General features: G+C 43.5%; 1 protein-coding gene across 15 annotated transcripts in view; it reads right to left on the minus strand.

Annotated features, from left to right (window-relative positions):
• Positions 1 to 14,913, minus strand: part of CDK12 (cyclin dependent kinase 12) — a 142,281-nt gene that overhangs the window by 74,990 nt on the left and 52,378 nt on the right. For all 15 annotated transcript variants that reach the window (XR_004430606.1, XR_004430611.1, XR_004430609.1 and 12 more), the window contains exons 7-11: positions 14,593 to 14,649; positions 12,148 to 12,249; positions 7,040 to 7,117; positions 5,281 to 5,397; positions 2,465 to 2,596 (exon numbers count right to left, since the gene is read on the minus strand). Coding sequence is in view for 3 of the 15 variants with exons in the window: in XM_033183202.1 (XP_033039093.1) it covers positions 2,465 to 2,596; positions 5,281 to 5,397; positions 7,040 to 7,117; positions 12,148 to 12,249; positions 14,593 to 14,649 (486 nt within the window). In the remaining 12 variants the exon portion in view is untranslated. The remainder of the gene's footprint in view (positions 1 to 2,464; positions 2,597 to 5,280; positions 5,398 to 7,039; positions 7,118 to 12,147; positions 12,250 to 14,592; positions 14,650 to 14,913) is intronic.

The raw sequence follows: 14,913 nt of genomic DNA on the forward strand, positions 1-14,913 counted from the left end.
ATCGCTTGAACCGGGGAGGTGGAGGTTGCAGTGAGCTGAGATTATGCCACTGCACTCCAGCCTGGGTGACAGAGTGAGAGACCTTTTCTCAGAAAAAAACAAAACAAAACAAAACAAAAAACTGGCAGTGATGCAAACCATTTAAAACTGGGACTGTCAGCCGGGCTCAGTGGCTCATGCCTGTAATACCAGCACTTTCGGAGGCTGAGGCAGGCAGATCACCTGAGGTCGGGAGTTCAAGACCAGTCTGACCAATACGGCGAAACTCCGTCTCTACTAAAAATACAAAATTAGCCAGGCATGGGGGCACATGCCTGTAATCCCAGCTACTTGGGAGGCTGAGGCAGGAGAAACGCTTGTGGTGAGTCAAGATCACGCCACTGCACTCCAGCCTGGGCAACAAGAGTGAAATTCTGTCTCAAAAATAATAACAAAAAAACCCCCCAAAAAATGGGACTGTCTCTGCAAGTGTGAGATATACGTGGTCACCAGAGATATGCATGATTGCAGCAGAAGGAACGGTTATAAGCAAAAACCAGAAGGAGGCCAAGCGTGGTGTCTCCTGGCTGTAATCCCACGACTTTGGAAGGCTGAGGCGGGAAAATCACTTGAGCCCAGGAGTTTGAGACAGCCTGGGCAACATTGTGAGACGCCATTTCTACAATTAGGAAAAAAAAAAAATGGTGGCTCATGCCTGTAATCCCAACACTTTGGGAGGCTGAGGCAGGCAGATCACCTGAAGTCAGGAGTCTCAGACCAGCTTGGCCAACACGGTGAAACCCTGTCTCTACTAAAAATACAAAAAAAATTAGTTGGGTGTGGTGGCCTGCACCTGTAATCCCAGCTACTCAGGAGGCTGAGACAGGAGAATCACTTGAATCCAGCAGGTGGAGGTTGCAGTGAGCCGAGATCATGCCACTGCATTCCAGCCTGGGCAACAGGGCGACACTCTGTCTCGGAAAAAAACAAAAAAGGCTGGGAGCGGTAGCTCATACCTATAATCCCAGTACTTTGGGAGGCCGAGGCAGGCGGACCACCTGAGGCCAGGAGTTCAAGATCAGCCTGGCCAACGTGGTGAAACCCCGTCTCTACTAAAAATACAAAAATTAGCTGGGCATGGTGGCAGGTGCCTGTAACCCCAGCTACTTGGGAGGCTGAGGCAGGAGAATCACTTGAAACCAGGAGGCAGAGATTATGGTAAGCCAATATCGTGACACACTGCACTCAAGCCTAGATGCCAAGAGTAAAACTCCATCTCAAAACAAACAAACAGGCCAGGCGTGGTGGCTCACACCTGTAATCCCAGCACTTTGAGGGGCCAAGATGGGTAGGAGTTCAAGACCGGCCTGGCCAACATGGTAAAACCCTGTCTCTACTAAAAATACAAAAAAATGGCCGGGCACAGTGGCTCATGCCTGTAATCCCAGCACTTTGGGAGGCTGAGGCGGGTGGATCACCTGAGGTCGGGAGGTCGAGACCAGCCTGATCAACATGGAGAAACCCTGTCTCTACTAAAAACACAAAATTACCTAGGCATGGTGGCGCATGCCTGCAATCCCAGCTACTTGGGAAGGCTGAGGCAGGCGAATCACTTGACCTTGGAAGTGGAGGTTGTGGTGAGCCGAGATTGCGCCACTGTACTTCAGCCTGGGCAACAAGAGCGAAACTCCGTCTCATAAAACAAAACAAGACAAAACAAAAATACAAAAAAATTAGCCGGGCATCGTGGTGGGCACCTGTAATCCTAGCTACTTGCAAGGCTGAGGCAGGAGAATCGCTTGAACATGGGAGGCGGAGGAGGCAGAGCACAAGATTCCATCTCAAAACAACAACAACAAAAAAAAAAAAAAAAAGAAAAAAACACGCAGGGCGCAGTGGCTTACGCCTGTAATCCCAACACTTTGGGAGGCTGAGGTAGGTGGATCACCTGAGGTCAGGAATTCAAGACCAGCCAGGCCAGCATGGTGTAACCCCGTCTCTACTAAAAATATAAAAATTAGCCAGGTGTGGTGGTGTGTGCCTATAGTCCCAGCTACTCGGGAAGCTGAGGCACGAGAATTGCTTGAACCCTGCAGAGGTTGCAGTGAGCTGAGTTGTGCCCCTGCACTCCTGCCTGGGCGACAGAGAAAGACTCCATCTCAAAAATAAGTAAATAAACAAACCAACCAACCCACAAAAATCTAAAAGGAATACTTTCAAAGAGGCTCTATAGAACAATATTCTGGGATGGAGATCCAGGGACAAAAGAAGACAGGCGTGAGTCAAATTAGAACAAGCATCAAAGCTAAATGTATTATTTATATAAAGAAAAAAACAAAGATAAAACAAAAAAAACCTCAATCATAATACTCAAAGACACCTCTTCATTTGGGTCTTATTGGGCATTTGTGGTTCTTTTATGAGTTTCTCATCTTCTAAGGCCCAGGGGAAGGTTTAGGGTCACAACGCAGCTACCAGCACTTACTCTGGAGGAGCCATTTTGCTGAGCTCAACATCTTTAAGGAAGTCGCTCTGTAGGGTCTGTTCAGCTGTGCACCGCTTACTAGGATCTAGTGTCAGCATGTGGTCCAATAAATCAAGTGCTGCAGAAGGAATGCTATGGAAAAGAACACAGAAAGGACAGTTCACAATGACCCTACAGTTCTCAAATTTTGTGTGAAAGGGTCTCACACCTGTAATTCCAGCACTTTGGGAGGCCAAGGTAGGAGGACTGCTTGAGGCCAGAAGTTTGAGATCAACCTGGGCAACATACTGAGACCTCACCTCTACAAACATATATATTTTTAATTAGCAGGGTGCCGTGCTGTGCACCCTGTAGTCTCAGCTACTTGGGAGGCTGACAATGGAGAATCACTTGAGCCTAGGAATTTGAGGCTGCAGTGAGCTCTTATTGCACAACTGCATTCTAGCCTGGGCAACAGAGCAAGAGCCCATCTCTTTCAAAAAAAAAAAAAAAAAAAAAAAAAAGGGATGGGCAATGGTGGCTCATGCCTACAGTCCCACCCAGCACTTTGGAAGGCTGAAGCGAATGGATCATTTGAGGTCAGGAGTTCAGGACCAGCCTGGCCAACACAGTGAAACCCCATCTCTACCAAAAATAGAAAAAATTAGCCAGGCATGGTGACGCATGCTTGTAATCCTAGCTCCTCGGGGGGCTGAGAATCGCTTGGACCCAGGAGGCGGAGGTTGCAGTGAGATCACACCTAGACAGAGTGAGACGGTCTCAAAAAAAAAAACAAAAAAAAAAGTCTTTGAATTTCCATGTAAAACCAAAGAAAGGAAGTTGGAAGTTGGCTAACGCAAGCAAGCAGATTTGCTCCCACACAGGATTTAACATATGCTGGGCCGGGGCCAGGTGCGGTGGCTCAAGCCTATAATCCCAGCACTTTGGGAGGCTGAGGTGGGTGGATCACAAGGTCAGGAGATCGAGACCATCCTGGCTAACATGGTGAAACCCCGTCTCTACTAAAAGTACCAAAAATTAGCCGGGCATGGTAGCAGGCGCCTATAGTCCCAGCTACTCAGGAGGCTGAGGCAAGAGAATGGCGTGAATCTGGGAGGCAGAGCCTGCACTGAGCTGAGATCCCACCACTGGACTCCACCCTGGGCGACAGAGTGAGACTCCGTCTCAAAAAAATTAAAAAAAAGAGAAATGCTGGGCCGGGCACAGTCGCTCACGCCTGTAATGCCCGCACTTTGAAGGGCCCAGGCGGGTGGATAATCTGAGGTCAGGAGTTCGAGACCAGGCTGGGTAACATGGTGAAACCCCGTTTCTATTAAAAATACAAAAAATTAGCTGGGCGTGGTGGCGCATGCCTGTAATCCCTACTACTCAGGAAGCTGAGGCAGGAGAAACACTTGAACCCAGGAGGCAGAGGTTGCAGTGAGCCGAGATCATGCCATTGCACTCTGGCTTGGGCAACAAGAGCGAAACCTCGTCTCCAAAACAAACAAGAAATGCTGTGCTATAACACAAGTAAAAATGTGACCAGTTCTGGCCAGGTGTGGTGGCTTGCACCTATAATTCCAGCTCTTCGGGAGGCCGAGGCAGGCAGATCACTTGAGGTCAGGAGTTCAAGACCAGTCTGGCCAACATGGTGAAATGCCATTTCTACTAAAAATACAAAAATTAACTGTGCATGGTAGCGGGTGCCTGTAATTCCAGCTACTTAGAAGGTTGAGGCAGGAGAATTTCTTGAACCTGAGAGACGAGGGTTGTGGTGAGCCGAGATCGCGTCACTGCACTCCAACCTGGGTAACACACACACAAAAATATGGCCAGTTCTATCCATCTATTAAAGTTAAAAAAAATAAAATAAAAGAGAGGGAAAAAGGTAAGAAGAAAAACAAAACCAAAACATGGCCAGGCGTGGTAGCACAACCAGTGATCTTCCTACCTTAGCCTCCCATAGTTTAAGCCAAGCACTTTGGGAGGCTGAAGCAGGAAGATCACTTGAGCCCAGGAGCTCAAGACCAGCCTGGGCAACATTAGGAGACCCTATCTCTACAGGGGGGAAAAAAAAAATGCCAGGTGTGGTGGCAGTTGCCTGTGGTCCCAGCTATTCAGAAGGCTAAGGTGGGGCCAGGCGCGGTGGCTCATGCCTATAATCCCAGCACTTTGGAAGGCGGAGGCGGGTGGATCACAAAGTCATAGTTCAAGACCAGCCTGGCCAACATGGTGAAACCCCGTCTCTACTAAAAATACAAAAATTAGCTGGGCATGGTGGCAGGCGCCTGTAATCCCAACTACGCGGGAGGCTGAGGCAGGAGAATCGCTTGAACTCGGAGGGTAGAGGTTGCAGTGAGCCGAGCTCACACCACTGCACTCCAGCCTGGGCAGCAAAGTGAGACTCTGTCTCAAAAAAAAAAAAAAAAAAAAAAAAGAAGGCTAAGGTGGGAGGATTGCTTGAGCCCAAAGCATGCCACTGCACTCCAGCCTGGACAACAGAGCAAGACCCTGTCTCAATTTAAAAAACAAACAAACAAATAAAAAACCATGAAGCAACAGTTCCATTCGCTTTTTCTCATGGGAAGATTAAGAAGGCTATGAGAAAATTTATATATTGTTCAAAAGAAAATGGTTTTCTATTGTCTAAAGACTTCAGAAGAGAAAATTACAAAAAGGCTATGATAAAACTCATATACTGTTCAAAACTAAAATGTTTTCCTACACTGTGTTGCCATGATAAATTAGGACATTAACTCCCCAGACCAGGAAAAAGTCAAGTCTCAACACCAGCCAGACACAGAAACGAGATGTAACATTTTCCCCAAACTCACAAAGAGAATTCTTCTCGTAGACGCCTTCTATATTGCTTCTTCGGTTTCATGGTGTTGAAGTAGGGTAGTTTGATAACATCAGGCCACACAGCTGGACAAGGGCTACCACAGAGTCGGCTGAAAACAAAGCAAAAAGCAAGAACAACAGAGTGAGTGAGTCAGTATCATTAATTCTGGAGGTTTCAGAAGCAGTAATTATTACCCCTCCTGAGGTCTGGGGAATCTTTGCTTATTACATTAGAGGGCATGCAGAAAGGAAAATATGACATTACTGCTTTAAGGACAGAAAGGAATAGAACAGAAAGAACTGGTTATAATAGAGCAAAGAAAACATACTTGGATAATAATCCTAAATGATCCACATTATTTGGATTTGTGGAATGTTTTGATCCCCCCATACAGGCTTTTATTACCAGTTTTGTTCTGTTTGGTTAAAACTAATTACAAAGGGCTAAGTTGGTCCTATAGTAACCCTATAGGGTAAACTGTGAGATGAGAAGAGAATATAAGACTGAACATTTTGACAGATAATTGACAGTTTACCAAAAAACAAACAAACAAAATGAGTTACATATCACCTTTAAAAAATGTCTACATTGGCCGGGGGCGGTGGCTCACACCTGTAATCCCAGCACTTTGGGAGGCCAAGGTGGGCAGCTCACAAGGTCAGGAGATCGTGACCATCCTGGCTAACATGGTGAAACCCTGTCTCTACTAAAAATACAAAAAAATTACATGGGGGTGGCGGCAGGCGCCTGTAGTCCCAGCTACTCAGGAGGCTGAGGTAGGAGAATGGCATGAACCCGGGAGGTGGAGCTTGCAGTGAGCCGAGATGACGCCACTGCATTCCAGCCTGGGTGACAGAGCGAGACTCCATCTCAAAAAAAAACAAAGGTCTATATTAGGCTGGTGTGGTGGCTCATGTGTGTAATCCCAGCACTTTGGGAGGTCAAGGTGGGAGGACTATTTGAGCCCAGGAGTTCAAGCCCAGGCAACAAACATAATGAGACCCTGTCTCTACAAAACAAATGAATGAAAAAATAGCTGGGACTACAGGTGTAGTCCAAGCTACTTAGGAGGGTAAGGGGGGAGGATCACTTGAGTGTAGGAGTTTGAGGTTGCAGTGAACTATGATTACACCACTGCACTCCACTCTGGTGACAGAGTGAGACACTCTCTATTTAAAAAAAACAAAAAACAAAAAACACTACACTAACCTGCTATATTCTTTCCTTTAATTTTATTGAAGAAACAAAACAAAAACAAATCCACCCAAATGCCAGCCCAATCCTGGGCCTTCCCCAAATTTTCTATTTATAGGTTGTATTTCATAACTATTTACTTGCTATATACCTTACTAAATTCTAAATTCTTTGAAGGCAGGGACGTATTTTTTTTATCTCTGAATCCTAAAGTTTAATGTCAAAAGTAATTTGTTGTATAACAGGCTCAATAAATGTTTACTGAATAAATTTAATCTAATCTGAGCTATGAATGGAAGGGCCATCCCAAAAATGGTATGCTTTTATATGAAGAGCTAATAAAAAATATGCAAGGTAAGACCTAAAAATGAGGTGAAATAAAACTTCTTTATATGCATAGCCCATGACAAAATATATGGTAAACCTGACTGAGTAAAGAGAAACTTACTTGGACATAAGAAACATAAATTCATTCAGAATGACTAGAAAGTGTTAGAAACTGGAGGATGAGATTACCTATCACACCTGGGCACTCAAGAGCACATGTACAGCTGTACCTGATCAGTTCTAGCTGAGCCAGTTCCAGATTGGCTTGAAAAATAGGCTTCTTTGTGAACAGTTCCCCAAGAATACATCTAGAAAAGGTAAAATTGAGAGGTCAGAAGAGAAATTCTTAGAGCGTACTTAAAGTGTCTCAAAAATTTTTTATATTATTAATGTATCGGGTTGCAACGAAGATAACTAGCTCCAAATTTCAGTGTCTGAGTTTCCAAAGAGAAAATATTTCTTACAGTGAAACAGACAGTATAAAGGATTTAAATTTGCCAGCAGACCAAACTTTTGTCACCTATTAAGGACACTCTATGAACAGAGAAAGGGAGTCAAGAGTCCTTTTCCATCATGCCATTGTAAATTAAGGAAATAACTAAAGACAATTTTACAAGGATGCTCAAAATTAAAGAACAATACTAACAAAAAATAAATAAATAAACAAGGATGCCTTCTGTAGTTAGTTTCTATAAAGTTTGTATTCGTTTTTGTCATTAATCTGCTCTGTAGAAGATGCACTATACTATAGCCCTCTTGGCACTGTATTGCAAAGAAAATAATTTACTGTCATCAGCTAGGATCAGTTGGACTTTTTTATTTTTATTTTTTGAGATAAGAGTCTCACTCTGTCGCACAGGCTGGAGTGCAGTGGCCCAATCTCTGTTCACTGTAACCTTTGCCTCTTGGGTTCAAGTGATTCTCTGCCTCAGCCTTCCAAGTAGCTGGGACCACAGGCATGCACCACCACACCCGGCTAATTTTTTTGTATTTTTAGTAGAATCTAGTGAATAAAACATGAATATATTTCAATTCATTTATGCTGATTAAAAGAGTGGGGGGACTATATACTATATAATTCCATTTGTATAAAATTCTAGAAATAGAAATTAATCTATATAGTGACAGAAAGCAGAACAGTGGTTTGCTTGGGAATGGGAGGGTATGAGTAAAGGAAAGGAATTACAAAAGAGCATAAGGAAACTGGCGGGTGATCATTATCTTGGTTGTGTTGATGGTTTTACTGGTGGATATATTAGGTAAAAGTATATAAAAATATATGCAGTTTATACTTCAATAAAAAAGGTTTAACTATTGAATGAATTTGATAAGGCTATACTAAAGTTTTCGGTACTATTCTTATAACTTTTCCATAGATTGAAATTATTTCAAAATAAATTAAAATAAAGGCTGAGCATGGCAGCTCATGCCTGTAATCCCAGCACTTTGGGAGGCCTAGGTAGGAGGATCACTTGAAGCCAAGAGTTAAAGACCAGACTGGTAACATAGCAAGACCACATCTCTTTGAAATAATAATAATAAAAAAAGATTACATGAATATTCTATACTTTTTGTTATGTGCCTGGAATTTTTCATTTTTTTAAAGTGGGGAGAGAAAAAAAAAGGTCAATGAATCTGTCTGACCTATGCTTTGAAATGAAACAAATACAAAATCAAATTTATAGTTTTACTTTGAAATTCTTTTTTTTTTTTTTTGAGGTGGAGTCTCGCTCTGTCGCCCAGACTGGAGTGCAGTGGCCGGATCTCAGCTCACTGCAAGCTCTGCCTCCCGGGTTTACACCATTCTCCTGCCTCAGCCTCCGGAGTAGCTGGGACTACAGGCGGCTGCCACCGCGCCCGGCTAGTTTTTTGTATTTTTTAGTAGAGACAGGGTTTCACCGTGTTAGCCAGGATGGTCTCCTTCTCCTGACCTTGTGATCCGTCCGTCTCGGCCTCCCAAAGTGCTGGGATTACAGGCTTGAGCCACCGCGCCCGGCCACTTTGAAATTCTTTAGTTTGACTTAATTTGAGAAAGCAAAACAAACTTAGCTTTTTAAGTGGTACTTTCCTATTAGAATTTGGATCTTTAGGCCGGGCACGGTGGCTCAAGCCTGTAATCCCAGCACTTTGGGAGGCCGAGACAGGCGGATCACGAGGTCAGGAGATCGACACCATCCTGGCTAACACGGTGAAACCCCGTCTCTACTAAAAAAATACAAAAAACTAGCCGGGCGAGGTGGCGGGCGCCTGTAGTCCCAGCTACTCAGGAGGCTGAGGCAGCAGAATGGCGTAACCCGGGAGGCAGAGCTTGCAGTGAGCTGAGATCCGGCCACTGCACTCCAGCCTGGGCAACAGAGCGAGACTCCGTCTCAAAAAAATAAAATAAAATAAAAAAGAATTTGGACCTTTAAACAAATTATGTTAAAACACCTTTAAAGATAAATTCTTACTTCCTGCATTCTCTCAAACCCTATTCAGAGATGGAAAAGTAAAAGTAAAATTTAGGCCGGGCCCAGTGGCTGATGCCTGTAATCCTGGCACTTGGGGAGGCCAATGTGGGAGGACTGCTTGAGCCCAGGGGTGTGAGACCAGGCTGGGCAACACAGTGAGATCCCAACTCTATAAAAATTAAAGAAAAGTAAAATTTAATTCTGCTTTCAACATTAACTACTACATCAAGTTCTAAGTGCGGTGTTGTCGTCACAGCGGGTAAAATCAGACATTTAAAAAAGAAAAAAGAAAAAAAAACCCACTAGGTTTTCAGATTCCCAACATAATTTGCTGTACTAGTCTTTCTAGTTCCTCCTCGATTCTAATTTGCACACTAAACTGTCATACCAATTCTCTATAAAAAATTCCATAAAAATATCTTCAGAGAGACTACCATGGATCACCAAAGTAGTAAGTTCACATCAAAACTCAAACAAAATCTTAATTCAATGAGCCACTGGGCTTTGAAGAATGTCTAACTTTCTGTAGTTTTAATTTCCAATTGTGTTTTTCTGTTTCATTTTCTTTTGGTTTCCAGTCCTTTGGTGGGAAGACATCTTCATTATGTAATCAACACTTTGCTACTGCACTGAGGTGGCAGGCTGCACAGACTGAAATAATAGTACCAAACAGAGCTATGAACTTTCCCCATGCATCTTAATGGGGCGTTAACTTTAGAGCCTGGTTGTGACAATTTAAATGCTAATACTGTTAAAGCAAATAGTCCAGAACAAAAACACATCCAGCTTGAGTCAGTAAAATTTAACTAAAGCTTTATTTGATTTGGGTAGGCTACTACAGAAATTATGCTCTTTCTCCATCATTCTGTTGAATTTTAAAATAAAACCCCTGTAGTGCTCCTCTTAAAGACTGACATTACTAGAGGAAGGAAAAGAATGGTAAGAAGTGATCTGCTCCACTGGGAAGTATATATGTTAGAACTGTAAAGTATAAAGGTCAAGGACAGTGTGTGAGTGGGCATAAATCATACAACATAAGATACAATTAACAAACATGGCCCATTTAAAACATCCATGCCCCAACACACAAACTGTAGTTTCTAAATATAATTTTCCACTAAAAGGGACTAAGACTACTTAGAGAAATGGCTGATTCCAGTTCTGGGACAGGAAATAAACAGGACAAGCTTAGAACCAAAAACAAGATGTTTTCTACTATAACACCTATGGTGTGTCAAAAGGACTCAAAATATAGCCTGAATAAGCTCCCACTGGCTAAAGACTGCACAGTTTGAACAAGAATAAGGATAATAACCACAATGGATTAAAATACATCAAATAAGTTTAAATCCGCGAGTTCATAATAAAACCAAAATACAAAAACATTTTTCATTGGTCATCTTTGAAGGATACTAGGAAACTACTTCATTATTTTGAAAACTGTTAAATAAAATGAAAGAATTAACCTTCATCCTACCTTTTCTATATTATTTAGACCTGAGTTCAGCCAAACAGATGGGAGGATATAAAGCATTCCAGTAAGAAATGATATAACTAGAATGTGACCATCATAAAATAACCACAAATGAATTAACAGATGTGGGCAATGGTCAAGTAACTGATAACATCCCCAAAAAAGACTATTACTATTATGTAAAGTGGTGTGTGTGTATAAATCTGCTCATTTAGAACTGCCCTCACAAGGCCATAATAAAAAGCTGACTAGTTTGTACTGGATTGTTTTGTTCTGTTGTTTCAAAATCTTCCACAGACAACATATTCATTTACTGCTTGTATTCTGGGCAGAGGCTCCCACTGCTCCCCACCTCCCAACTCTGATGTACCACTGATTATACAACTTTTATTAGAAGTATTCAAAACCAACTGTAAAGTAGTTTCAGGGTTTACTACCCTGACCCTGGGTGGGTGGTGAGGAATCAACCTTTAATCCATTTACAATTTGTGAAAAGTAAAAAAGATAAGCTGGGTACGGCAACATGCGCCTATAGTCACAGCTATTCAGGAGGCTGAGGCAGGAGGACTGCTTGAGCCCAGGAGTTCAAGGATATAGCGTGCTATGATGATGGTTATGAACAGCCACTGGACTCGAGAATAGGCAACATAGAAAGACTCGGTCTCAAACAATAAAAAGATAAAAAATCAGCTGGGCGCAGTGGCTCACGCCTGTAATCCCAGCACTTTGGGAGGCCGAAGCGGGCAGATCACGAGGTCAGGAGATCGAGACCATCCTGGCGAATACGGTGAAACCCCATCTCTACTAAAAATACAAAAAAATTAGCCGGGCGTGGTGGCAGGCGCCTGTAGTCCCAACTTCTAGGGAGGCTGAGGTGGGAGAATGGCGTGAACCCAGGAGGTGGTGGAGCTTGCAGTGAGTGGAGATCGCACCACTGCACTCCAGCCTGGGCAAGAGAGTGAGACTCCTTCTCAAAAAAAAAAAAAAAAAAAAAGATAAAAAATCATGCTAAAATATATATGTATCATCACAAGGATACAATCTCTGAAATCCAGACTACAAAAGGCTGTATAGGACAAGTGAAATCAAAATTAGGTAACATAGAAGGGGAATGTAAAATTAAAAGATTTGATGTAATAAATTGCAATCTATGAACCTTATTGGATATCTTATTTCCAAATAAGATATCAATTCAAACAAAGTTTAAACAAAAAAAAGAAGAAATCTGTTTTTTAAAAAAAGTGTCTCTGACATTAAGAAATATTCAACAGATTCCCCAGAAATCTGGCCAAAAGTTTATCGCCATAAGAGCTCTAAAAAGCCAGTGTACAGAGAAAACAAAGTACAAGTCAACAATACGTAAGTTACAGACAAGAGAAAAACTAGACAAGAGAAAAACTTAACAGAACCTTACCCACAGCTCCAAACATCTATGGCTGGTGTGTAACGTTCCTCTCCTAGCAGTAGTTCTGGAGGTCGGTACCACAGAGTAATGACTTTGTTTGTGTAAGGGCGACTGAAATATAAAAAACAACCATGACATAAACTTACAATGGTTTCTGATGAAAAATATTCATATAACTAAATGCAAATAGAAATAGGTGCCAAATGAAGATGAGACTGAAAAACAAATCCATAGCAACCTAACACTCCAAAAGTAAACTGGTCAGAAGTGGGAGATGAAGAAATAACTTCCAGGCTGGGTGTGGTGGCTCACACCTGTAATCCCAGCACTTTGGGAGGCCGAGGTGGGTGGATCACAAGGTCAGGAGATCGAGACCACGGTGAAACCCTGTCTCTACTAAAAATACAAAAAAACTAGCCGGGTGCAGTGGCGGTCACCTGTAGTCCCAGTTACTTGGGAGGCTGAGGCAGGAGAATGGCGTGAACCCGGGAGGCAGAGCTTGCAGTGAGCTGAGATCACACCACTGCACTCCAGCCTGGATGACAGAGGAAGACTCCGTCTCAAAAAAAAAAAAAAAGAAGTAACTTCCAGGCCTAGCATGGTGGCTCATGCCTGTAATCCCAGCACTTTGGGAGGCCTATAGGGGAGAATAATTTGAAGCCAGTTCAAGACCAGCCTGGTCAACACTGCAAGATCTCACCTCTATTTTTTTTTTTTTTTTTTTTGAGACGAAGTCTTGCTCTGTCCCCCAGGCTGGAGTACAGTGGTACCATCTCGGCTTATTGCAAGCTCTGCCTCCCAGGTTCATGCCATTCTCCTGCCTCAGCCTCCTGAGTAGCTGGGACTACAGGCACCCACCACCATACCTGGCTCATTTTTTGTATTTTTAGTAGAGATGGGATTTCACCCTGTTAGCCAGGATGGTCTTGATCTCCTGACCTCAGGTGATCCACCCACCTGGGCCTCCCAAAGTGCTGGGATGACAGGTGTGAGCCACCGCGCCTGGCCTATTAAAAGAAAAGGAAAAAGGCAAGGCGCGGTGGCTCACACCTGTCATCCCAGCACTTTGGGAGGCCGAGTGGGGTGGAACACCTAAGGTTGGGAATTCGAGAGCAGCGTGACCAACAAGGAGAAAACCCATCTCCACTAAAAATACAAAATTAGCCAGGCGTGGTGGTGCATGCCTGTAATCCCAGTTAGTTCGGAGGCTGAGGAAGGGGAATTGCTTGAACCTGGGAAGCAGAGGTTTCAGTGAGCCAAGATCGTGCCATTACACTCCAGCCTGGGCAACAAGTGCAAATCTCCGGGAAAGAAAAAGAAAAAGGAAGAGAAGAGAAAAGAGAGAGAAATAAATAACTTCCATTCTACTTTATTTATTCCAGCCAAGGGACGATTCAAGAATTTAGATAAAATTTGCTGCCTAAAATCTAAGTGACAACGCTTGCAGATAATTAGGGAACTCTAACAGTTGCTGCAACTTGCAGAATACTAGAATATCCAGGAATAAAAAAGATTCTTAGCTGGGTGCAGTGGCTCATGCCTGTAATCCCAGCACTTTGAGAAGCCGAGGCAGATGAATCACGAGGTCAGGAGTTTGAGACCAGCCTGGCCAACATGGTGAAACCCTGTCTCTACTAAAAATACAAAAATTAGCTGGGAATAGTGGCGGGCACCTGTAATCCCAGCTACTCGGGAGGCTGAGACAGGAGAATTGCTTGAACCTGAGAGGTGGAGGTTGCAGCGAGTGGAGATCACGCCACTGCACTCCAGCCCAGGTGACAGAGTGAGACTCTGTCTCAAAAAAAAAAAAAAAAACAAAAAGAAAAGGCCGGGCACAGTGGCTCACGCCTGTAATCCCAGCACTTTGGGAGGCCAAGGTGGGTAGATCATGAGGTCAGGAGATCGAGACCATCCTGGCTAACATGGTGAAACCCTTTCTCTTCTAAAAACACAAAAAATTAGCCAGGCATGGTGGCGGGCGCCTGTAGTCCCAGCTACTCGGGAGGCTGAGGCAGGAGAATGGCTTGAACCCGGGAGGCAGAGCTTGCAGTGAGCCGAGATTGCACCACTGCACTCTGGTCTGGGCGACTAAGCAAGACTCTGTCTCAAAAAAAAAAAAATTATTGGCTGGTTGCGGTGGCTCATGTCTATAATCCCAGCACTTTGGGAGGCTGAGGCAGGTAGATAGCTTGAGCCCAGGAGTTCAATACTACCCTGGGCAACATAGGAAAACCCTGTCTCTACTAAAAATACAAAAATTAGCCAGGTGTGATGGTACCCACCTATGGTCCCAGCTACTTGGGAGATTAGGGTGGGAGAATCAGCTGAGCCCACAGAGGTTGAGGCTGCAGTGAGCTGAGATCAAGCCATGCACTCCAGCCTGAGCAACAGAGTAAGACCCTGCCTCAAAAAAACAAACTTTATTTCCCATATGTAATTTTATTAATGCCTTACCTCTCTTCAGAGTTATAGAGCCGAGCAAGTCCAAAATCTGCTAGTTTGATTTGCCCACTGTAAAACAAAAAACAATTATTTTCATAAGCAATAGTAGTGACCTCCAAAATACACCTGAAAAGTCATGCACCAAGTTAGGAGCCTAAAGGAATTACAAAAATAAACTTTAACTTCTGCTCTCTTCGTTCTACTCTTTTCTTTCTTTTTAAAAAATTTCATACAGGCCGGGCGCGGTGGCTCAAGCCTGTAATCCCAGCACTTTGGGAGGCCGAGACGGGTGGATCACGAGGTCAGGAGATCGAGACCATCCTGGCTAACACG

The sequence above is a fragment of the Trachypithecus francoisi genome, unplaced genomic scaffold (genome assembly GCF_009764315.1).
Source record: "Trachypithecus francoisi isolate TF-2019V2 unplaced genomic scaffold, Tfra_2.0 Lachesis_group20, whole genome shotgun sequence".
In the NCBI taxonomy this organism is placed as follows: domain Eukaryota; kingdom Metazoa; phylum Chordata; class Mammalia; order Primates; family Cercopithecidae; genus Trachypithecus; species Trachypithecus francoisi.